General features: G+C 40.4%; 2 protein-coding genes across 3 annotated transcripts in view; one reads left to right on the top strand and one right to left on the bottom strand.

Annotated features, from left to right (window-relative positions):
* LOC120805155 (ADP-ribosylation factor-like protein 15) overlaps nt 1–14,679 on the bottom strand; it is a 114,525-nt gene extending 99,846 nt beyond the window's left edge. The window contains exon 1 of one of the 2 annotated variants that reach the window (XM_040155085.1): nt 14,411–14,679. In XM_040155085.1, the coding sequence (XP_040011019.1) occupies nt 14,411–14,437 (27 nt within the window). In that variant the 5' untranslated portion in view covers nt 14,438–14,679. Of the gene's footprint in view, nt 1–5,867; nt 6,266–14,410 lie in introns of those variants that run through there. The other variant, XM_040155087.1, reaches the window with a different exon arrangement.
* Nucleotides 11,192–24,437, top strand: snx18a (sorting nexin 18a). Its single transcript, XM_040155083.1, has 2 exons — nt 11,192–13,133; nt 22,899–24,437. The coding sequence occupies exons 1-2, from the start codon at nt 11,585–11,587 to the stop codon at nt 23,150–23,152; spliced, it is 1,803 nt and encodes a 600-aa protein (XP_040011017.1). The 5' UTR covers nt 11,192–11,584; the 3' UTR covers nt 23,153–24,437.
* Nucleotides 24,438–24,788: the final 351 nt, after the last annotated feature.

The raw sequence follows: 24,788 nt of genomic DNA, 5'->3' as shown, positions 1-24,788 counted from the left end.
ACAGCGGTGAGGGGGATTTCAACAACTGTTGTGGGATGCTTTGTCAAAAGTCTGTCTGTTCAGGGAGAACTGTGAATCATGTTCAAATAGCTCATTTTGGTCAGCTCAGCTGTCTAGTAATAGTTGCTGCCACCACCTACTGACAAACTGCAGTTATAATGTACTCAACTGTGATGCAATAAAGCAACACAATGTCGAATTACACCAGCACCAGGTCACCCAGAATTCAAAATGCTAACATTTTTGAGGTATGCGAACATGAAACTACTGCCTGCAACACATTAAATTTTAACTTTGACAATAAGCAAACTGATTCAGGCTCAGATTCCAGTTAGGGTGCTATTGTAATAATTAAAAGTTTTAAAATAAAAAATGTGAAAAACACGGCTTATGGCAATGGTACATTATTGTTTTGGGATCAGGTCACTGTCCTTAGCACACGGCTCAAATGAGCTTTTTACTACTCCAAAATCAACAGCTGAAAGAAAACAGTGGCACTAATTGAATATGGCCTGTTTTCTTATCCAATCTGGTTCTACAAGTAGGTAAAGAACAAGTTCTGACATGTTTATATCACAGATCAATGAAAGAATAAATCATTACTATAAAAGCAGTAGTGTATTACACTGGTATTTACACTGATTTATACTTTACGTTTCCTCGAATAAATAACATTAAGACTTGCATTCCAGACACTGCAGCATGACTGTTTTTCAGTCAACTGCTTAAGAATAAAACATTGTATTATTTGAATGATTATGTAGCTATAACCTACATTTCAGCACACCCAGGATAAAAATAAATTCTCGTTTGTCCTTTAGTTTAAAACCAAAGCAATGGGACAGCATTGTGTCTCATTTGCTTACGACTTGTATCAAATAACTGTGACTTCCTGGCTTAAAATCAAAGCCCAGAACTTTTGTCACAAATCAATCCTTTCTTTACTGCTGATGCAACACCTGATGTAACAAGGCAGCATATAATAGTTCTATAATAGCTCATTCTGTCTGACTGTAGGTCAGCAAGATATTTTCTCAAAGCCTTGAGTCACTGATAACGCTCTGATTAGCAAACTGCCTTTGTTTATGCTTTCATGGACACATCCCAAAACTCTTCAAATAAAATAAGAGCAGAATAATAAACCACTGATTGACTGACATGTTTTTCTAGCGAGGAAAAGCTTTGTAGGGCCAAGCACAATCAAAGTGGTTAGTGCCTGAGAGAGAGCAAAGGAAAAAGAAACGCAATTTAAAAAATGAAAACAGTTCACTTATGCCTCCTTAGAGCAATGGTGCATCAAGTTATGTGGCTGTCAGTATAAAATTACTCAAAATGCCTGTGTTTGATCATGATCATGGCATTATGAAACCCCATAAATATTCTCTTATCTTCAACAGCAACACTGATGTTGCTCTAGCCCAAAATACTGACTCAATAGCACTCTCCACAGACACAAGGGAATCACTACAATGAGCTAACCAGCAGATACAAAAAACTGGCCGACATGCTGCTGGCAGGTTAAAATCAGGGACGGAGGTCCAGGAATGCTGTTGTGCTCTGAAAAGGTATTTCACATTACAGCTAAAGGATATGCACTTTAAATAAAAGAGTAGGTTTAAGGAACTGCTGCCAAGTTAACTGACCAAACTTTAGGTACATATCAATTCACATCAATTCAGAGTGAACCGTGTTAATTATCAGCCTAATATTTTGTGGAAATATTTTATCTTAAAGCTATAGGTCATTTTTGTTTGCTTCTGAAGAGAGCTGGCAGAGACCTCTCCCCACACCAGCAAGGTGTGCAACACAGTCAGATAGAGGACAAAATTGAGAAGAAAAGTTAACACCAACCTTGTATCCTATAGGCTACCAAGCTGTATTCATATGCTGCCAAGAACTTCCCATCAGCTCTATTTCCTGTGTTACTGTGATGAGACGTCAGTGTGTTATACCCTTCTATTTGCCCTTGGACAGGAGATCTGCTCTGAAATACAGTTGTTCTGCCAAAAACACACACAGGCTTCTACAGGGACAATTTATTTTCATAAAAGGTGTGATCCCAGTGCTGTGAATGCTATGAATGTTATATTATGAATGTTTTATACCAAAGTGTGCATACTATATGTTGTATTCTAATACATTTCTTAAGAAATCTGTGGAATAACACAAATATCCTCTGAGCTATTAAGTCCTGTAAACTAGTGGCATCAAGTACTAAAGTGCTTTCAGCATCATGATGATAACCATTGGAGAGGATCTCACATTTCAAACTATGGTTCAAGGAAATTCATATTTTTTTTCTGACTTACTTATCTTGGGAATTTGACTTCTTCACAAACTGCAGCTTTAAATGCATTGCTGGGTGCTATGAACCAATTTATACTGAATATTAAAAACGATGAAGAGCTCATTTTATAACTTTAACTCGCTAAAATTTTAAACACTGTCCAGTACTGGTATTCTGTGTGAGTTACTTCAAGGACACCACATATTCATCCATTAAAAATTATGTAAATCCTGCAAAAAAAGAGCTCAGATTTTTTTCAAAATAGAGCTTTACAGTATAAAAATACAACCCTATCACTTTCAACATCCAGTATGCCAAACCAGGCCATGTCAAAGTTTATACAGAGTTCCAATACACAAGTACACAAAAAGGAAATAAGGGACAAAGTAAACAGGTGGCAGACAGCATGGGTAATCATTTAAAACTAACTGAAAACAGGTGTTTTGTCATTTTGGCTTGACAAAACTATTAATAGTAATGACAGCTGAATAACTGCCTTCTCAGTTGATGCTCACTGTATACATGTTGACTTAAATGTTTTCTCTTTTCAAAAATATGGAAAGAGTACATATGGGGTTCGCCATGTCTCCAAAAAAATGTAATTATTAGCAGGCTAGTCATGTGCACAGCAAGTCTGCTTTTTCCAGAGTGCAATTAAAAGTTGTAGTCTAAGCATTATGTAGGTAAGTTATACATAATCTAGCAAAGAAACTGGTTTAGCTATTAGACAGCATTTCCCCTGTCACTAGTCATCGGTAAAATGTTATTCATTCACAACAGTGGATGGAATACCAAATGGGTTAGTGTATTTGACATCATTCTAATTTAGTATAATGCGGATAGCAATGCACAAATCCAAAAATTAACAGTGAAAAGTGTTCAGCAATAAAAAGGCATTGAATTCAATCAAAATTAAATATTTAATGTAACTGTTGAATTGAAATCAAGAGACAATGGTTTATCATTAGATAAATAATCAGCACTTTCTTGCTGAAGCTTGAGAAAAAAAAATTACAATTTAGCTCCTTTTCCCTGAAAAAAAAATCTCCTGAAAGTATTCCTTCTGTTTATTCCTCCTGAACATGAGCCTCATTAGTGAACGTGTGGGCCAGCCTATTAGCAGAAAAGACTCATCTGTCACACTCATTATTACCATATGGTTTGAGGTCAGTTGAGGGTGGTTGTTGTCATTGAACCTTTGGCACAATTTAAGTTCCACAAAAAACATACTGATTTTTTATAACCAGGCAAAAGGAAAATGTTTTTTTTTTACAGCATCATAGATCTGTCTTCCTCAAGGGCATAGCTACAAAAACAACCTGAATGTCAGTCCACCTGAAGGGTTTAGTCATGTGTAGGAGAAGAAAATAACTCGATATCAGGCAAATTTTGTGTTAAGATTGACAAAATAGCCTACAGGCTGTGAATTTGCCTACAGCGATAACTGAGAACAAATAATGCAGTGAAGTGAGTATATATATGATCATGTACTCAACACAGTGTGATAGGCAATAACAGGCAAGAAGTTACTATTTACAAATGTAGTGTCTGCTACAGTAAAACCTCAGAATCATTCTGCATGCTTTTATGTGAGTTATAAAAAAAATAACAATACAGCCATAGTTTGGCTTTCTCTATTTGATGTCACTCACAACACGTTCAATGTGTCCTGCCTGCTGAAGTCTGCAACATGTTAGGGTCCAAGAGCCACACGGCGCACTTGTAATTTGGTAAGGCTGTATCATGGCAACAGCTAGCACCAAATTCCTGTGTCAATGCTGCCGTTTTGTGTGGTCTTTTTTAACACTACGCTGACCAGGCAGGAGTACAGTCCTTCAACATGCCCAAGGTCCCAGTTGAAACAGAATCCAACATAGGCGAGATTTCTCATGTAATACAGTCATAACTCAAACCACAGTTATTACCCAGCAATGTGCAATAATTATGTGCTTCCATTCCTGTTCATCCCAGCTACCCCTATGGTCCAAATCTTTACTAAGCCCTCACCTAAAAGCACGAACAGGACATATGACTAGCAGCATTCATCAAGGGTTTAGCGACAAGTTCCTATTGATTTATAGGAAAGAGAAAGCAACACAGTTTTGGCCTGGGTTTTGTGCCAGGTCTCCAGTGTTGCACGGCAGGAAAGGAGGCCCTGTGCCTATTGAGTGCTTGACCTCTGAGGACAGCCAAGCACTCTGCTCCAACAGTCCACAGGGTTACAGCTGTGCTTTCCACAGAAAACTGTTTGTCACAAAATCTTAAATCCTTCATGCATGTAAGTTGGATTTTTTTTTTTTTTTGCCTCTCAGAGCTAAAATTTGCTTAAGGTATGATCATATTTCAAACCTAACTAAAACATATTGGAAGTTTTAGGTTATTGCACTTTGCCATGCTTTTTGCATGTTTTGAAATCATTAAAGAGAATAAAGGCTGTCCTCTTCTTGCATCATATAAGGAAGAGAAAGAAGAGAGCTTAGGGTGAAATTAATTTCATTCATTTCATGTCACGAGGGTGCTCTTCTCGACAACAATACCCCTTGTGTTTACCTTTGGTACCAACAACTTTCCATTGACATGCAACCAAGTTTACAGAGTAACTCATATAAACTATGAATGTGCCACATTGGTCCCCTTTTGTTCCCCACAAGATATGTCATACCAAGGCCAGAAGCCACACACAAGCTAGACATTAATCACTTTGTATTGACTATAGCACAATTGTTCTGGTGCCAGTTGCCGGATAGGACTTTGTAATCTTGACTCAAGAAATGTCCCAGTGAAGCAGAAGTTCAAAGTTCCTTTTAGGTCCCACATCTTTGGAGGCCCATTATAAACAAGCTGATAACACTGGGTGGGCAAGTTCCTCTGCATTTCACACTGTCACTCTGCCCCCCTGTGAGATGACAGCACAATGTCTGTGTACTCTTTTTTCTTCTGGCTTTATAAATTCCCTGGGAAAGCCTCCAGTTACAGCTTCCTCTCTATTGTTGAATGGTTTCGGCAGCACCCATCCCATCCCTAAAATGTGGGCAAAGGCCCAAAAACCATAATCTCCCAGGCCAAAGCTGGTGCAATGGTCTGAACTGTAATCATGCTGTTGATCACAGGTATTGAAAATGTGCAAGGGACTAACATCTCAAACCAGTGCAGTTATGGACAGCTTCACGTCCAATGACATCTTGACTCCAAGTAGCCTCATCCAACATACATTGCAGCTTTATCCCCAGCAGGAACAGTGTGTTTACTGAAAAATAACAGCTCCATGCCACATTACACATCTAACAGCACTTCAAGGGTGTAGCTAGGTGGCTGGTTATCGTGTTTCACTCGTAAACAGGTCGGGGTTTGGGTCAACCAGTTAGACCTAGCTCGCACAGCACTGACAGGCAAAAGCTACAGGCTACAGTTGACACATTAGCATAAAACAGCAACCGTTACTACACCTCAATGTTGATAGATTCGCACACCTGAGTGGCATCGCTGTCTTAATAGGAGCCCAAGTGATAACAAACCATACGTTAGAAGCATGCCTTGACTGGAACAAGCACTACCACTGCATTTGGATTCATTTACTCACCAGATAATCCATGTACTATCGCTGACCAGTCACAGCAGCACGAACTGGCTTGGTAGTAATCCCGTTTTTGCTTCGACGAGTCCAAAATTTAATGGATTTGACCACACGTCGCTTTGTATTCCCCGCCTTTCGACAGCCACAGCAAAATGAAAAAACTGCCTTTGGTGGTTTTACAGGCACGAATTTTCGCCGTCCTCTTCGCTCGTAAGACAAGTTTCAGTACCGCAGCAACTGAGTTTGTTGGAAACGACGAAGGCCGCTCGGTTGGTGGGCTTTTTTTTTAAATGAATAAGTGGCCCCTTCATCCACCGGCTGACTTCCAGTTTTTATCACAGAATATCAGTTGAGTGTTTGGTTGAGGAAACTAGCGAAGCCTACAACGCTACGTCACGCACGTCGCTTTGCGCACGTAGCGTGGTCACATGACCAAACACATGGAGGCTATTTTCATCCAGAGGGGGAGCCGATGCCGGAACGGTCCTCTCTCGAAGGCAACTTCTCTGCGTTTTGAGTCGGATTGCCCGAACAGCCGACGTATACATTCGGATTCCAGAGCTGTTTCCACTGCGACCAACGTTGTTATTAATATAATAATGAAACATAATCTCTTTCACATGGCCCTGGCGAGGACAGGACTTTGTCGCGCCCCCCCTTATCAGTGATGTAACGCTAATGTACAGATCTGCGGGGTTACGCCGTAAAATCCCGGGGAGATGGTCCAGCTGTAGCAGCGTGATTTTCAAGGAAAAAGAAGGCAGAGGTTCTGGTAAACCGGTAGCACGACTGAAAGATCATCTGTATTTCATATAAATAAGAGTATATAAATTCATTTCCTTAAATAACTTAAGGGCCTGCCTGTATACATGTATGTAATCATTAAGTTACGGTACCTTTCTATACATACAATGACTTACATAAAATCGTGTAAAACGTTTAGAGAAAAAAAATAATAGGTGGCCAGCACAAATACTGAAACACAATAAATCAGGGAAGCATGATAAGAATAAAAACTTTAAAAAGAAATAAAACTCAGGGTACAGGATACTTTTAGAGCAATATTAAAAAAGGATGACAGAGTTTACAGAAGTTGCACATCAGATATTGTAAAAATTTATATCATATTACCTAGTTATCTATCATATTATCTAGTTGTGCCAAAATGGATTGCACCACTGGGTGGCTCTGTATCGAATCACAATTGCTTCTATTTTCCGTTTTGAAGAACAAACACCCAACTAAAGAATCTGACCTTGTGCCTATACATTCAGTTTTCCGCAGTGTTATCAAGCTTGAAGCAGCACAAAAATGCAACAGCCTCTGACATAATACATTACACAATACATAATGAATGAAAGGGGATGACACAGTAAGTACAAACAGTTCAAAGTCAAAGGCTGGTTCCTCTGAAGCACGTAGGCTTGACCACAGACTTTCAAGAGGGTGGACAAAGGAATGGATGTGCATATGTCGGATGAATACCAAACCTTGTAATGTGTTCATCTGCGTCAAATGTCAGAACAGCATTTGTACCTTCCTAGTTTCGGTAACTCTATACTTCGAATACGTGTCGTACAGTTTGTCATCCTTTTTAGGGATCTACAGGAAATTCATGATCGTTTACTATGAAGAACCAAACGAAAGAAATCTAACTTAAGTCAAACATGTATTGCAGCATTACTAACTATAGGGCACACTTCAGGAAATTGCTCATCTGACTTTTATTCCTCCTGGTAGCTTCCCCAACAGTCTGCACAGAAAACCCTATTAAGGCGTGGAAAGCCATTATACCACATCAGACCCAATTAACAGGACACAAATGAGCGAGAATTATCCAGTTGAGAGCCAACACAGAGCCCAGACAAAGCAATTACGTGATATCATCCTGATTAAAGGAACAGTATACATCACAAGTCTGCCAATGTAATGCACGCTGCATACTGAAGTTATTCCTGTTCCCAGGAGAACACACCCCTCTTCAGTATTCCATGTGTTGTGCTATAAAGAAAATCTCCCTGAACACAGTTAAGTGGAAGGTGAACTGGATGTCCACTGCACAGGTCTGGCAGGTATGGAGACTGTGGAAAAGACTCAAAAAGATATAATTGCATTTGATTTAATATGCAGAATATCCTTAGCATGTGTAAATTGAATATAGTAGTGTTCATCAGAATATCTAATCCATTTAAAAATGAGAGGAGAGACCTCTGGTGGCCTGTAGGAATATGGTGGTTGAGTTGCCATAGCATTTTACATTCATTTGGTAGATCCTTTTGTCCAAAGCAGCTCACATGTTTTCTCGCAGACAAATCCGGAGGAAAATGGGATTCAGTGTCCTGCTCAAGGACACTTCAACATGTGGACAAGGGGAGCCTGAGACCACCCACCCAATGGTTGATGCCCAACCTGCTCTGCCACCTGAGCTTCAACCTCCTCCATGATTTACATACACTAGCATATTAGAGGTCACATTTCATAGTGAGTGCAAAGTCATTGCTTAATTTGGATAAAAATTCGGCAGCAATAACATACAAAACCGCAAGGTATCAGATGCATACTGTAAAGATATGATTATTTTAAAAAACGTTAGATTAGCTTTCTCACTAATGATTTGAACCTAACTCATTATTTATTCTGATTTATCGTTAATATAATTTTTTCGCAATGTACAAAATACATAGGCCCCCTCTCTGGAAAAAGAAATTAAAAATAGCCACAAGGGGGCAGTATCTACCAGAGTAAAGAGCACATCATCATTGTTGACCTTGTCGTGTTGTCCACTATTCATCTTCACCAAAGGAAAGGTTTGCTTATGTAATAAAATGTCAACAAAGCACACAGCGAGTGGTTTAGGTTGTGCATATTTATCTCTGTGTAGATTTAAAAAAAAGAAAAGATTACTTGGAATCATAATATACAAGAACAAACTCAGTTAATGCAACTTTTGGGTTTTATCAGTCTATGTTAAAAGACACAAAAAACATCCAGTTTAGTATTTTGTGCCATTCTTGTGGTCTTGAGTTACAACCAGAATTTGTAAACGAGCAAAGGTCACTGCCAAAGGTTGAAACCAGAGAGCTGATTGTAGTCAGAAGCCGACAATTTTTTCGATAATCTATATATTTAAAATACTGCCAACTAAAAGGGTTCCAAAAGATAAGAAGATTTTTAGTGCCTCCTCTGGTAAGCACGGGGTGTAAAAGCCCATGAAACAGCACACAGACTGTGAGACACTAAAACTATTCACTTAAAGCAAAGGTTATAAGTCAGTTAGTGGCTCCATAAGGTAGGTTTCACTTCAGCTTTTATAGACTGCAAGCCATCGACCTGTTGAAGCAAGCTGTATCCTTACTGCTCAATAGACCATTAAAATGAATGTCTAAACTATTCCATATAAATGATAAAGTTCAACCTTATCAGTGCAAAAATATAGTTGTTTTAAAAATCCCTTTTAAGAGGATCCTGGGCAAAGTAATGGTTAACTTCATTCTGTAATCACTGGTTTATGATTTTTGAAGCTGCACATTTGAATATCACCACAGATTGTGTTGATGGGACAGGCCCTATCTAATTTTAAGATGTTGGCTAAAGAGCTAATACAACCTGAACTACAGGGTTTTGGGCGATGCATGTCAAAAGTGTCTGCTATTGCTTGTTAATTACAGGCAACAGTTAAAGATGCAAAATAACAAATGGATCTCATTAATAAACCATTCCACCCAAAGCAAACTCTCCCACTGGAGAAAAGAGGCTTTTCCTGTCTTATTGTGTTTTTATTGTTTTCGTGTTTTAGGGTTATATGCTGCCTTGCTGCGACACGAATTTCCTCCCGTGGGACAGTCAAGATCTGAACTGAACCGAACTGCATTCTTGTGAAACGTAATTATGTGTTGGGTATAACAAACTCACAACCACCACACACACGCAAGGATTACTGTGGAGCTGCAATGATTAGTCAATAAATCAATTTGTTGATCGACAGAAAATTAATTGGCAACTATTTGATAATCAATTCATCATTTTTTTTTCATTCAAGCAAAAAAAAAAAACATACATACTAAAAAAAAACGTCTCAAATGTCATGATTTGCTGGTTTACTTTGTCATATTTGATTGTAAACTGAATATTTGGGGGTCTTGGGTTGTAAATTGAATTAAAACAAGCAATCTCTACACATCATCTAGGGCTTTGGAAATTATAGCGAGGACCTTTCATTATTTTCTGACATATTATAGAAAAAACAATTAATCAATTAGACAAGAAAAAAAAAGTGGCCAGATTAATCAATAATGAAAATAATCTTGGGTTGCAGCCCCAGATTACTGACCGTGTGTCCTTTGTAGTTACATGTATTTCTTTGCAGGGCCATGTTGAGTCATATGGGATTACTTGTGGAGACTACAGAGACACTAAAACAGAATAAACACCTTTAGCCATTCATGTCTAGGACAGAATATCTGCCTGTTTATAGGTTCAGTCGATCCATTCATGTCTTTTTAGATCAGTGATTTATAAATCATTGATTAAATCACACCGTGTTTAATAATAGTCATACAGTGAGTGACTCAGTCCTGAATTAATAATGATTTGAGTGTTGAGTATGTGAACCAGTCATCATGATGTCAGCGTTTTTTTAGATGACATTCCCTTCATTCCTTTTTTGGTGTAGATGAAAAGGATAATTGATGCCTTATACGATGAATAAAATAAAATGAATAGTGCATGATATGAACGTGAAAACAATTAGTCGATTGATTGATCGTCAATCGACAGAAAATGAATCAGCAACTACTTTGATAGTTGATTTTGCTAAAGTTATTGTATAAAGTTATATTATTCTTATATCCCAGGATTCACTGCTTTTCTCTAGTTAATATAACTGTAAACTGTTTATCCGGATTTGGACCGTTGTTTGGACAAAACAAGGGATTTGTGGATGTCACCTTGAACTTTCCACTACTTTCTGATTGGTCTTAATTGACCAACAAATTAATCGAGATCATTAGATCAACTGCTAATGAAGTATAATGTATTTCAGAATCAGTATTATTTTACGGTACCTGTTTTTTTGTTTTTGTTTGTTCGTTTCGTGTGTGTGTGTGTGTGTTGTGTGTGTGTGTGCGTGTGTGTTCTCTTTAATTGAAGCAATTAAAGGTTTCAAAAATGCACGCTTCGAAGCGAGGCGTGCATTTTTGAAACGTTTACATGAAAACAAGACCGTTTTGGCCCAAATTTAGCGAGCTCAAGCGACTGGAGGCTTTAGCCTATCCGCTGACAGTTGATTGATTTGTGTTGTCTGGGTGGATTGCAGCATCTTGTAGCTCCGCCCTCGATTATCCAGGCTGGTCGACGTGCGGTTGCTGCGCAGCGCGTGAAAGCAGAATCGTCCAGCTCGGATCGGAGCGAGGCTGGAGAAGCTCGGATTAGTTTAGTTGTTGTAGCGGAAGAAAAAAAAAAAAAAACCCTTCGCCCCAGTTTCGCACACTGCAGCCCTCTGCAGAGCAGTTTCCTGTCCGGCTCGATCGAGAGGGAGGACCGCGGAGAAGCGGATAAACAGGGGGGTTCCTCGGACGGTGAGAAGTTTTATACGCGGAGTTCCAGGAGTCGTTTCGGTTGGGCTGACTGAGCTAGCCTGGCTGCCCGCTGCGCTCCCCTCCTGCCCCGGCCGGCCAGCCTTAAGTTAGCCCGCTGTCCTGCTCTTCTTCCAGCTGTGGGGAATCATGGCGCTCAGAGCCAGGGCGCTGTACGACTTCAACTCCGAAAACCCCGGGGAGGTGTCGGTGAAGGAGAATGAAATCCTAACTTTGTACAGCGAACAGGACATTGAGGGCTGGTTTGAAGGGGTGAACAGCAAAGGAGAAAGGGGACTCTTCCCGGCTTCCTACGTGGAGATCCTGAGGAACGACGCCGCCTCCACGTTCAACAACAACAGCTGCAGCACATCTGGGGACACTTACCCGGACTCCAGATACGCCAACATCCCATCCGGAGGTTTTGACGGCTCTTATACGCCTCAGAATAAAGTTGAGAACTTTTCTAAACCGTCTCCTCCTGGTTTCACCACATTCCCAGCCCCTCCGCTACAACGGCAGCCTCCGCAGCAGCAGCAGCAGCAGCAGCAGCAGCAGCATATTTATCAGCCGCCCAGCCAAGTGAGCGATGATGACTGGGATGATGACTGGGATGACAGCTCTACTGTTGCAGATGAGCCGGGGACTGTAGGAGGACGGTACCATGACTTTGAAGGCAATGGGCCATCCACTTACAGAGTGTCAACATCCTCGATGTCAAGAGGCAATGCACAGCAAGCCAAGAGCTCTGCCACCGTGAGTAGGAACCTGAACAGGTTTTCAACCTTTGTCAAGTCAGGAGGAGAGGCCTTTGTGCTGGGGGAGGCATCAGGCTTTGTGAAAGATGGGGATAAGATCTGTGTGGTAATGGGTCAGTATGGTCCCGAGTGGCAGGAGAACCCGTACCCATTCACCTGCGCAATTGACGACCCCACTAAACAGACAAAGTTCAAGGGCATGAAAAGCTACATATCCTACAAGCTGACACCCACCCACACGCAAAACCAGGTGAACAGGAGGTATAAGCACTTTGACTGGCTGTATGCTCGGCTGGTGGAGAAATTTCCTGTTATCTCTGTGCCACACATCCCGGAGAAGCAGGCCACGGGTCGCTTTGAGGAGGACTTCATCTCCAAGAGGAGGAAAGGCCTCATATGGTGGATGAACCACATGACCAGCCACCCTGTCCTGGCCAGGTGTGATGTTTTCCAGCACTTCCTCACCTGCAACAGCACAGATGAGAAGGCGTGGAAGCAAGGAAAGAGGAAGGCCGAAAAGGACGAGATGGTCGGAGCCAACTTCTTCCTCACCATCAGCACTCCAGCAGCTCCGCTGGACTTCCAGGAGGTTGAGAGCAAAATAGACGGATTCAAGACTTTCACCAAAAGGATGGACGACAGCGCCTTGCAGCTCAATGCCACTGTCAGTGAGTTTGCCCGCAAGCAGATCAGTGGCTTTAAGAAGGAGTATCAGAAAGTGGGGATGTCATTCAAGGTCCTCAGCCAAGCATTTGAAATGGACCAACAGGCGTACTCTGCCGGACTCAACCAGGCTATCTCCTTCACTGGGGACGCATATGAAGCCATCGGGGACTATTTTGCTGAGCAGCCCAGCAAGGATCTCGACCCGATCATGGATTTGTTAGCTCTTTACCAAGGACACTTGGCAAACTACCCAGACATCATCCATGTCCAGAAAGGTAAAAAAAACACAGTCAAACACACCTCATACTGAACATTTGTCACTGATTCATCATTTTGTATAAGGATTCTTTCACATGAGCCACCCAGTAGCCAAATTGTTATTTTTTTATGTCTTTTGATTTATGACATCTGGAAACAGATTGTTTTCAGCTTTTAATGTTTATTTATATTAATTCTAGACTATTAAGAAGTATCATTATTGAAAAATTGAAAGGGCCATTGTGAATTAAAGATATCATAATACATAAGACATAATCAGCATAAACCCAAAACTGAACTGAACAGCTAAGGCAAAATTCAAAATCCCAGAAAAACACCGGGAAACAAATAGCTGCTGAAATGTTTCATACTCCCATTATTCCAGGTCACTTAAAATTCAGACATAAACACATATAAAATAAAACAGGGTTGTACCTGTGAAAACGTCAATCCAGTTTCCAAATCCTACTTTTTACCACAAGTTTGGCTGAGGTACAATCAACAGGTTTTTAAGTAAAGAAATAAGTGTGTTTGCTGGCCTTTTCAAGATAAACAACAGTATTTGGTTGGGTTTAGTTGTCAGACCTGACAGCAACAGACAGCAGTCGGGTTAAAACTTAATTTTATGTCACTTTGCAAAACAAATAAGCAGTGTTTGCAATGGACTACTGGTTTACGTGCCGCTGCCACTGGTTGTCTAATCTGCTTAATCAAATGGGCAGCACCCGTTTGTTTAGCCGTGTTTGAATTTCCACTACTGGTGAGCATTTACGTCTTAGTGCTCTGGAGGTGGAGAATGTCTTCCATGGTTTGTTGTTCACACCACTGATGTAAAACAAAATTTGTTCATAAATAATTGTCGGCATGTTTTTTAGTCTCGGTACAGGAAGTCACTGTTAGACTAATCAAGGCCATCCTCCCACATGGCCCTAACTCAATGATTGTTCTTATTGTGTAGCAAAATGTCCCACTCATGAGAGGCAACGCTGTTATGCAAGAAGAACAGCAATGTGTTGAGAGAAGTTGTCACTGCTGTGTACTATATGTGAGAATGCGGCACACTTGCTTCCCTCTGATGATGAAAGAGAAAACAATAATCTGAAAGAAGCATGCAATTAACACCAAACTGCTCATCCTCCATGTAGGTTTTACCTGACTGCCTGCTTTCTGAACATGTGCACTGTATGTGCCAATACGTGTACCTTTGTACTTTCTTTAGTAGCAGGCCTCTCTTTAAATCACATGAAATGTAAAGTTTTACAATCACTGACAAAAGGAAAATTGAGAATCCTACCTGAAACACTGCCATGTAGGACGCCATATAGGACACGGCCCTATTTACACTTGCAAGATTAGAGGATGAGGTGAACTGATCCTTCTCATTCCATGCATTAGGTTCAGTCCCAGTGCTCTACCATACTAAAATCACATGGCTTTCAGATCAGGAGGGAAAATTAATCTTTTCATCCACCAGTCAGAGTCCCCGCTGGTGTCTAGTGTTGCATTTACCAGGTATATGGATCCCAAAAGTTTACTTTCCAACCATAAATTGCCAAAGTGAGATAGCAGAGCCACAAGTTAAGTTTAGCATTTTGCTGGTGAGTTACGTTAACTCCCCACCCTGCCTGTTGACATCTTGGTTTTTTATCATTTGGGGCTGGTACAAACACTGTGGCCATTCAGTCCATAATAGACGACACTGGGGAAACAGGACAGACTGTGTTTAGGCTGCAGTGGGACACAAACTTCCCAGTCAGCTTAAATCAGGTTTGCCACGTAGGCCACACACAGGCCAAAGAAGGTGACACAGCCATTTACACAGTCTGTTGTGATAAGCCCAGCCTAATTCCACTGATAAGAAACTCGGATTTGATAGCACACATGGAGGACCTTGCTGCAGGCATATTTTGAGAAAAGATGATAAAGTGCAGTGAAAAATGGCTTCACCACAATGGGAGACTAGAAACAAAGCTGATGGGAAAGCCTGGGCAAGCAGCAGATAAAAGGAGAGCCATATGTGGCATATTGAATCCAAAATTACTTTGATCTCCTCTTGTTTTTAATGGACTGAGGCTGTTTAGATTCTCTGCTTATTTTGAGTCAGTTGAGCCAGTTCTTTCATACATACACTCCTTATCGCCTTTATCATAAAGCAAGCCAGGAGTTTAGTCCTGATTTATTTCCATTTATTGGAAAAGTAAAAGACAAAAATGCAAACTCATCCCAGTTTATCCGTTGTTAAATACTCAGTGTGTGCAAGCAGAATTTTGTGTAACCACTCAAACGACTCGGCCTGATGTGTCTACATTGTGCCAATATCAGCAAGAGGCTATAAACATGAATTATGCTGCATGATGGTGACGGAGCAGGTAATGTGCCCGCATTACATTAAATGTCTTCCTCGTTCATGACAACTGAATGGCTGCTTGGTACTCAAATAGGCTACATGTTCCCAGGGAGTGTTGAATACAAATACTCACTGCAAAGGTACTTGACATTCACGCTCTAAAGTCTACTGATGTTGTCTACTCACCCCAATATAATTAGTGAAATAGTACCTGAGAGAATATGTGGTTTTTAATGAAGCCAGAAACACTAATAGCTTATATTTAACTGGCATATCTTTGTGTGAAAACAACACTGTGCAGCTGGGAGCTCAAACATACAACTGCCATGGTCATTTTGTGAGTTTGGCATTTTGTCTGGCCCTTTGTCTACCTTTGCCTTTCTCTCAGACTCTCATATATGTAATAAAACATTTCCTTTTCCACCCATGTAGTCTATCTTATCTGTCGCTTGGTTTTAATAGGCCTTTCCTGATAAACATCTGAAGGAAATGTCCACAAGTGCTATTCTTCTATGAAGAAGTGAGGTTTATTGCCATCTTCTCCTTGTTAGACACCTGAGGTGAGGCTAGACTACATCCTTTGTTGTCTTAAACCAAAGTACATGTTTCAGAAGCAGTGAGACAGAAACTCATTGTGCAATGTAGGTCAGCTGGGACTGAAATAATCTTGTATCAGTGCACTGGTTAATCAAGATTTTAAATCAAGCACATGGGGAAATGGTGGCATTGGCAGCTTTAAAAGTACAGGTTGAGGTTAACCACCTTGGTCATTACCCCTATTTTAAGAGGCTATCTCTGGTGGTGGCCTTGCAGTGATATCTCAGTTGCTTTCTTCGGCAGAAACACGTCAAAGCATTGCTTATCAGTCTTATCAACGGCCGATTCCATTTTTAGCTCCTTGTATCTGTCTCATTAGGACCTCAGACTCCAGAAAGGTTTTTATTTGTCCCAATGGAAGTGACCAGGGAAATGTGAGCTTTCCTACAGTGGAGCACTTAACATCACCCTATTGATCTCCACCTCTACAGGGACGCCATTAGCCATTACCGTGCAGCTTGGCAGGGACAATGCTAGCTCATGATACTCTTATCATATCTGGCTTCGCTTTGAAAAAAATCCTTCTTTATTTTTGTCATTTTTATTTTTGTCCTAATCTGATATTGTGGCCTTGACGACATTACGTTTTGTTGTTTCTTCTTATTTCAGGCCCCTGAGAAAAAGGAAGGGAGGAGAGGGGTTTCATGAATGCTCAGTTTACAATCCAAAGGGAGGGTTAAAGATAGCTCTTGTTTGCTTTACTGCTAAAGAAGCATTATTTAAGCTCAGAGGAGTTCAGTACTAAAACATTTGACTATGGTCTATAAATGGTCGAGCCACTTAAGTAGAACTGAAAACACTCTTTTTTTAACACAGTCCCCATAGTCTTTATTTGTCATGTGAATATGAAAATGCAACCAGTTACACTGCTTAAAGTTCTAGTTCAAACAATTACTCAGTGTGATAATATTGTCTTTGCCTGCAGTGTTTCGTTGAGGAAAAACTTGTTGTTGTCTTTAGAAAAGGGCATAATGACATTCTATAATAGAGCACCACCCACTTCTATGGTAAGTTTGCAAATGATGTTTTTATTCAGTAAATTAAAAAGGCAGAGATGACAGGTTTTTGTTGGGCCTTTTTCAGTCAATAGCACACATCTGATGAACTCGATGCAAAGAGGAATGTCCTCACATTTACACACTTAAGTTTACAATTTTCTGTTTCTCTCATTTAATCGACTCGTCTAAAAGCATGGAAAGACAAAGACCATACGAAGACCATGTAAACACAAGTACAAATCTAGAAGGAGAGGAAAGTAAGCTAAAGCATATCTGTGATTAATTAAGGTTAAGTTAATTAGTAATTAAGTTAGATTAAATGCTTTTTGGCTCGGCCAGCTTTATCCCTATTTTGACTTTGTTGATGCTTTCTCTTTCCCTTGTTCATTTTATCTATTAAGCACATTCCTAAGGGCTGTATTTTGTCTGATCTCATCACAGTTTTATCACCACATGGAGTGATAAAACAATGGCAGGCAAGCTAAGGGAAAGCACGGATTTGCAAGGATGTAATGTCTTCCTGCTGAGTCAGCCTTTCAGCTGACACTCATGCACAAATGCTGCAGGTCTGTTTGTTATATTCGTACAGGCTGTTTCAACGTCCTCTAATGCACAAATGGATAACCGAGGTGGTGGAGTGATGAGATGGGGATTGCCGCTGGTTGTTCAGGTCACAGGCTCGCAGTAGCGTGGTGTTGTGTAACCAGAGGTTACGTAAGAGCTCAAGTGGCTGCCTCCAGTCAGCTCAGGAGGGCTCTCTGCCACCTCCATACACCCAGGGAGGATTTCTTCAGAGGCATTCATCAGGACCTTTTCTTATTTATAGTGTGACTCTGCAGTATGCCACAAACCTCAATAATCTCTCTTGGTGGATCAGTAGCTCTGTAGCGTGAATATCCATAGGTTAATATTAACACAGTAGTATCTCAAAGAGTGTCCAGTATTTTTCTGTCAGTCACTCAGTAGCAGTATCCCGGTAAAGCAAAAATGGCAGAAGCAAGGGTTTTTACGACGAGACATCATATGCAATATGGCGTCACTTAATAATTTTAAAAAGGGATCTATTGTAGTGAAATCTGGTCTTCCTATTTTGTATTATTATTTATTTGGAGGTCACACTCACTACAGTCCATGCACTCCAGAAAGTTGTTTTGGATCATAAACTCTGACTGTAAAAGAACACTCCCACACACTGTTGATCACTCAAGTACTCAAGATATTTACAGTGTTTCGGAGCTATAAATATATATGGTACCAGTACAGGTAACATATACATATATACAATATGGTGCAGGTGCTCTTTGCCTATATGAATTTTATATTAATAAATAAAGTGATCGACAGTGGCTGTGATTTTTATGGTTCTCTTATTAATTTCTTTTTTTAATAAGGCGTTATTGTTGCAAAAAGTGGCAGAAATGTTATATTAACTGCCAAATAAGGTTTACAGAATTTTTTTTTCAGACTGAAGTTTTAAATAGAAATGGTTTGTGATTAGAATTTTATCAATAATGTAATGTTCTTCTATGATTGAACATTTTTAAAAAGTTAGTTTCTTTTATGTTCAACTTGACAATAGTGCCCATACAGTTGGTCGATTTATTGTTTTAAGCAATGGAAAGAAATATCATCGGGAACTATGAAGATTGAACCAATTGATCACTTCAGTCATTTTGCAAGTAGAAAAGCACTTGCACAGCCAACATCTGCTGGTTCCAGCTTCTCAACTGTTGGGATTTGTTGCTTTTCCTTGTCATATATTATGGTAAATACGATATCTTCAGGTTTTGGACAGTTGGTCAGACAAAGCAAGCAATTTGAAGATTTCACCTTGAAATTGTGATAGGCATTTTTCACTATTTTCTGACACTTCATAGACAATATTAAGCTGAATAATCTATAATGAAAACAAAAGATATTTGCAGCCCAACTTGACAGACTCAGTATCTTTATTAGTGGTTCCTTTTTGCAGCAGGCCTGCAAAGCTTACTTGCAGCAGCTGTGAAAATGATGTGGCTCTGTATATTAGAGTTTGCTGACACCATGTTCTATGACTGAACTCTTACCTTTCTCTTAAAGTATCCATGGTAACAATTATTCCTCCTCAGTCCATCAGTGGGCTTTTAACACACAGGAAGATAGAGACCTTTTAAGATACAGTAAACACCTTTGGGATTGGCATTTAAGTCTTTGGACAGCTGTGTTAGTTCGCCCCCCCCCCCCGATCCACTGTTATCTTTGCCTCTCTTTCTGTCATGTTCAGTCTGCTGTGCATTAGAGGAATTTCAAAGATCTAGGTTGAACTACAGCTGAGAGAGCTACAGCCAGAAGGCGAACTGGGCAGATTTGACAGGAAGGGCAAAGAGATGTCTTTCTGGGGGGATGTTGTCAGCATATTTCTTTGCTCTGTTTTGTGCAATTTATAGCCTTGCATCATGTTGCGTGTTGCGATTTGTAAAGAAAAAGGCAGCCATAAAGCATTTTTGTAAACTTTAAGGGTAGACAGAAGTCAAAATAGTGCAGTGTTAGATCAGTAAGTCATCTGTGGTCTCACATTTCAGGAAACAAGCGGGCTGATTCAGACTTTCAACAGAGTGCTGGTGACTAAGCTCACATAATGACTACAAAATCCCATGACAGGCCAATACAGGAAGTTTTGTTGCATGCCTTTAGGGTACAAATTGCGCCTTTACACCCTGCCTTAAAGCCACTGGTTGGAGGATTACATTGCCTTGCATTGTCAGCTGGTTATGCCATGCACAGAGTTACACTCATCTTGCAACATCTTTGTCGTTTTGAAGAATTACAACATGTCACTATCAATACTATATCATCACAGCTACTTAAAGTACGTCAGTTGTGGGTTCTGTGTTTCACAGTTTTGAGCCAACCCACGCTTTTACCACATAGACAAGGACAGATCAAAGGGATCTACAGCACGTTTCATTTAAATCATCTCAGGGATACAATTATGATTATTTTCATGATCATCTAATCTGCTAATTGTTTTCTCAGTTAATTGTTTGGTCTGTCAAATTTCAGAAATTGTTGAAAAATGGCCATCACAGTTTTCTAAACCACAAGGTGAAGTGTTCAAATGTCTGGTTTTCTCTTGCCAACAGTCCAAATCTCAGAGATTAAGGTGCCTGAAACACAGAAAAGCAACAAGCCCTCACTATCGAGAAGGTGTTACACGGAAATGCTGCGCAGTGGCCTCTAGCTTTACCACCTGCATGTGCCTAGAATATCACAAGGGCTGTAAAGTTAATTTTTAAAAAAGGGGAAATGCTTTGTTTGATTTCAGGAGAAGTTCGTCTCTTTGCCCTACAAGTCATTAATTTTTGATAAGAACCTTGAGAAACACTAAGAAACTACTTCAGCAGACACACATGAGCTTTCATGTTACTGCCCTAACCAACGCGACTGTCTGTGGTTGTCCTCTTTCCTTGCAGCTATGTCATGCAAACATTTTTAAGTAGTAAGTTCAGACAGAAGGTCTTAACCTATCAGTTTCTCTTCTATTTCAGCTTAATACTTACTGCTAAGGACATTTCATCCTTTGCTCGGTCAGAAAATGTCAGCAGTTTGATAAGTCATCTTTCATGAGCTACTGGTGTTATGACCTTCCCCTTCTGCTCCCATCCAACCATCTGTCTGGAAAGTTGTAGGCTTATATCATGTTTTGGCACCAGAATGGCTGAAGGCTTGTTCTGCAGCAAGCAAAACTCAGCAGTGTTGTTTTTTTTTTTGTTTTTTTTTGTTTTGTTTTTTTTTAAAGTAAGCAGCAGCAGTGACAGTTAGCATGGTTGAAAGTGGGAGGTTCTAAAACATCATGTCTATCCTCTTATGCCACAGGAGTCCACCCCAGTGACAACAGAAAGTAGCTCCTGTCTGGAAACTAAGTGGTGACTTTGAGCTTTGACAATGATGTTACTTTCAGTATGAGTTTGATATGCCTCATTTCTTTTCTGCAAGGTAGGGTTTCTTGTTAGATGTGTAGTAGAGGTGCCAGCTGCGTTTTCGACCCTTAGATTCACTTGTAGCGCTACCCTCATTTAATAACGCAGAGGTCAAAGCAGTGAAGTTCAGGTGAACTCAAAAAGGCGGATTGAAACGCATCAATAACCACTAAATGACAGCGATGGGAAATATCTTCCAAGCAGAGGTGTTAATATGACAGAATTAAACACCCTCACAATTGACACAAGCAGGCTTCTCATTTCTAGCAGGGGACACGTCATTTTTACCAGCTAGAAATGACAACCGTCGCTACCAGATATTACCAGCTGTAGCTAGCTAGCTAATTGAGCTAACTTTAGCTCCATTGATGAGTTGATTGAAAATGCTGTCTTAGGCCTTTTGAGGGCTACGTACATGATATCACGCTAAAAGACTGAGGCTAAAGCCGAATGTCCGAGGCAGAAGTCCTCACCAGGTGATTATCCATGTTATAGGCACGGAAATACAGAAATGGCATTGTTCTTATATTGCAGTGCAGAGCTGGTTAGTCCTGGTATTAGAGTATGATAAGGAAAAATGTAAACATTGGGCTGTTCCTTTTGTTCTAACATAAACCTGTTTAGCTGCTTAGTTTACATACCTGGATAACACTGACAGGTTGGATTCATGCTTTAAATTTTAAAACAGGTTCACTTTTAATGATACGGGAGAAATGGCTTTGGGACTGAGGGCTAACCAGGTTGTTAGTGAATTTAACTCTATATCAGATAACGAGTTTGGCGGCTGTTGCAGCAGTGTAAACATGCCTAAATCCAATAAAGAGCAGGACATCCGCTAAGGTTTCCCTTCACACTGATATAGTAGCATTCAGGACAGGCAGTGGGGGAACACACACGCAGGCTTTTTTTTTTTTCTCCCACATTACTTGTAACCTCACAAAATGTGGTGAGCCAGTGAAATGCTCCTTGGAAATAACCCTGAGAGATAAACACACAGTTTAATCCATTCATACACACTTTTGTGTGTTTTTGGCTTTGGAATGGCTAAAAATAGACGTTACTACTGCCCTATCCACACAACTTTAACGTGAGAAGAAATAGCTGTGTCCAGTAAAGGTTGCTAAGCTATGATTGAATAATTGCTGTTCAGGGGAGGGTTTAGTGAACGGTGAATTGCTTGACCATGATATCAGCATTAAAGAATAACCAAATCTTACAAAACAGAGTTGTTCATATTTAGTACGCAGTTGCCCGTGTTAACATTATGTCCATGGAATTGCCAACAACCGTAGTAGATGGTATCAAACTGCCAGCAAAAACCCCTTAAATGGTTGTTTTATAAAGGTCTTTGAAGTCATACAATGTAATAGATATTTTTAGAGCCCCCCCCTCCCCTCACATTTTCTAACTATAGACACAGATGTGGCTCTGGTTCTCAGGGAGTGTGGAACAAACTGTGCATACCAAAACTATTTTTGTTAATTTCCCTGAAGTTATTGATTCACTGTCAAGTTGTGCTCTTGACTCTTGTGAGACCAAAATATTCAGATTATTAATTAACTTTCTAGTGAAAGAGGCTGAAAGTCTGTTGTTAAATTAAAGGTTAAGTTTAAGGAAATAAGTCTCATGTCTTAAGGCAGGAGCATTGTAGAAAATGGGGCATGTTTTTGGGCTGTTTTCCCGTTTTGGTTAAAATAGCAACCGGATGATTTCCTCTTTGATTTAACATTGATAAATAAATGGGCTTGGTGTTTTTTCTCTTTGTAGAACATTCATTCTCATGCAGCAGTTTAAAAAAAAGATACACACAATTATAATTGTGACCGTGAAACAAAAAAGAAATCTTGGTCTAAATTCCTGCTCTATTTCATCTCCAATCAGGAGCCCTGACGAAGGTGAAAGAGAGCCAGAAGCATGTGGAGGAGGGCAAGATGGACCGGGCACAGTCGGAAGGCATCAACGAGCGCTGCAACATCATCTCCTGTGCCACGCTGGCGGAGATCCAGCACTTCCACCAGATCCGTGTGCGCGACTTCAAGGCCCAGATGCAATACTACCTACAGCAGCAGATTTCCTTCTTTCAAAAAATCACAGGCAAGCTAGAGGAGGCCCTGCAGAAATACGACAACGCGTAACGGATCCCTTGTCTCAGCCGGTCGGTTTAGACCTTGGTGATCAATGGCCATGCACCACTCTCTAAGTCAGCCCGTGGAGTTCTGGCAAACAGCCAGTACCACGTACTGCTGAATGCTGTTCATCAAGCAGGGAGGGACATTGAAGGAGATTACGCTCCGGTAATACTGAAATTTCAACCAACTCCAGGTTTCTGTGCGTGTTGGCCACATTGTTTGGAAACTGTGTGTCCTGGTTCAAGAGAGGACATATAATTTAATGAAGTTAGGCCAATTTGTAATACAAACAAAGGTTTTATGCCTTCAGATATCATGAGAATCAGTGATATGATGGTGCACCTCTTGGTCTGGTGCGTGGGTGAATTAAATCCAATCAACATTACGAGCTGCGGAGAGAGAGAGAGAGAGAGCCTTGTATCTGCTGCTGCCTACCCAATGAAAGATTTCATATATCAAGTGTCTTTAGCCTTCCAACGCTGTTTTTAACTGACTTTTTTTAAGTGACTGCCACTCCAGGAGCAGCGATGCTTCAGTGGCTAACACATTGCCTTCTTGAAATACTCAAGCCCTTCCAGGTATCTCTCTCCTTGGACAAACAGGACGAAATGTTTACAGTTTCCTTGCTGAGCAGCCACTGTCACCACTGTCTCGCTGTGCCTTCTGATTATGTCTCGCTGGTCCTTCTTGTTACTAATTACTAAAAAAAGCTTTATATACTGTATATGTTGAAATATATTCTAATTGTTTTTACAAAGCTACAAGTTATGCAGTCTTTGAAAAAAATAAAAAGATCACTGTGCTTTGAACAAGGGCAATGTCTTTTATGGGAGATTATATTGTTCAATTGTGCCGTTTTTTTTTTTTTTTTGCCTCAGTGGCTCCAGGATTGATTTTCAGCACTCACAGTCTGACTAAATCAGGATCAAGAGAGGATTACCTGCTTTGACAACAGGGTCCCATGCCTTACACATGGCACAGACAGCACCGGTGCTGATTTATGTAAGCTTGCCGATTTTTAATGGAAGGAGTATGATGGACACTTATGCCGGATACCTGAATTTGTATAGACAAAACGTGGGATTTCAGGTTTAGTTTTGGGATAGTGTTCAGAGGCAAGCTTTTAGAGGTTAGAGGGTTCCTCGCCTGTTTTAATAAAAGCTGTCATTTTAATAGCACACTTCTAAACAGTTCAACTGTACTGCTGTTTTTAACCTATGTGATGTTGGTTGCATCATGAAGAGATTAATGTAGAAGCAGAGATGCAAAATAAATTCCTCCTTCACAGAAAGCTGTTTGTTTGTCTCATGTGTTTTGTCAAGTATGTTAAATATGTAATTACTCTTATCTTTTGTTATTGTTCATTTGATTGGCCTGAATATGTCTGAAGAACTGGGAAAAAGCTGATACATGTCCTTACAGGACATAATGCACATTTTTAACAGTCCTTCAAAGTGCCTCAGAAACTCATACTATAGAATTTATGTGACCCATGTAATGTAGCCACTTTACCATGTTATGATGGCAGAAAGACAGAGAGCGCAAACTGTATGGATCTGCAGGTGTCCTTGGCTGCATCCCTGGAGGACCGGTGTACCATGTCAGTGCTTCTAGGCTCACACTCAGCTCGCAGATCTGCTGA

This window comes from Xiphias gladius, chromosome 19 (genome assembly GCF_016859285.1).
Source record: "Xiphias gladius isolate SHS-SW01 ecotype Sanya breed wild chromosome 19, ASM1685928v1, whole genome shotgun sequence".
Taxonomy (NCBI): domain Eukaryota; kingdom Metazoa; phylum Chordata; class Actinopteri; order Istiophoriformes; family Xiphiidae; genus Xiphias; species Xiphias gladius.
Note: the sequence above shows the minus strand (reverse complement) of the source record. Positions and strands in the feature narration are given on the sequence as shown.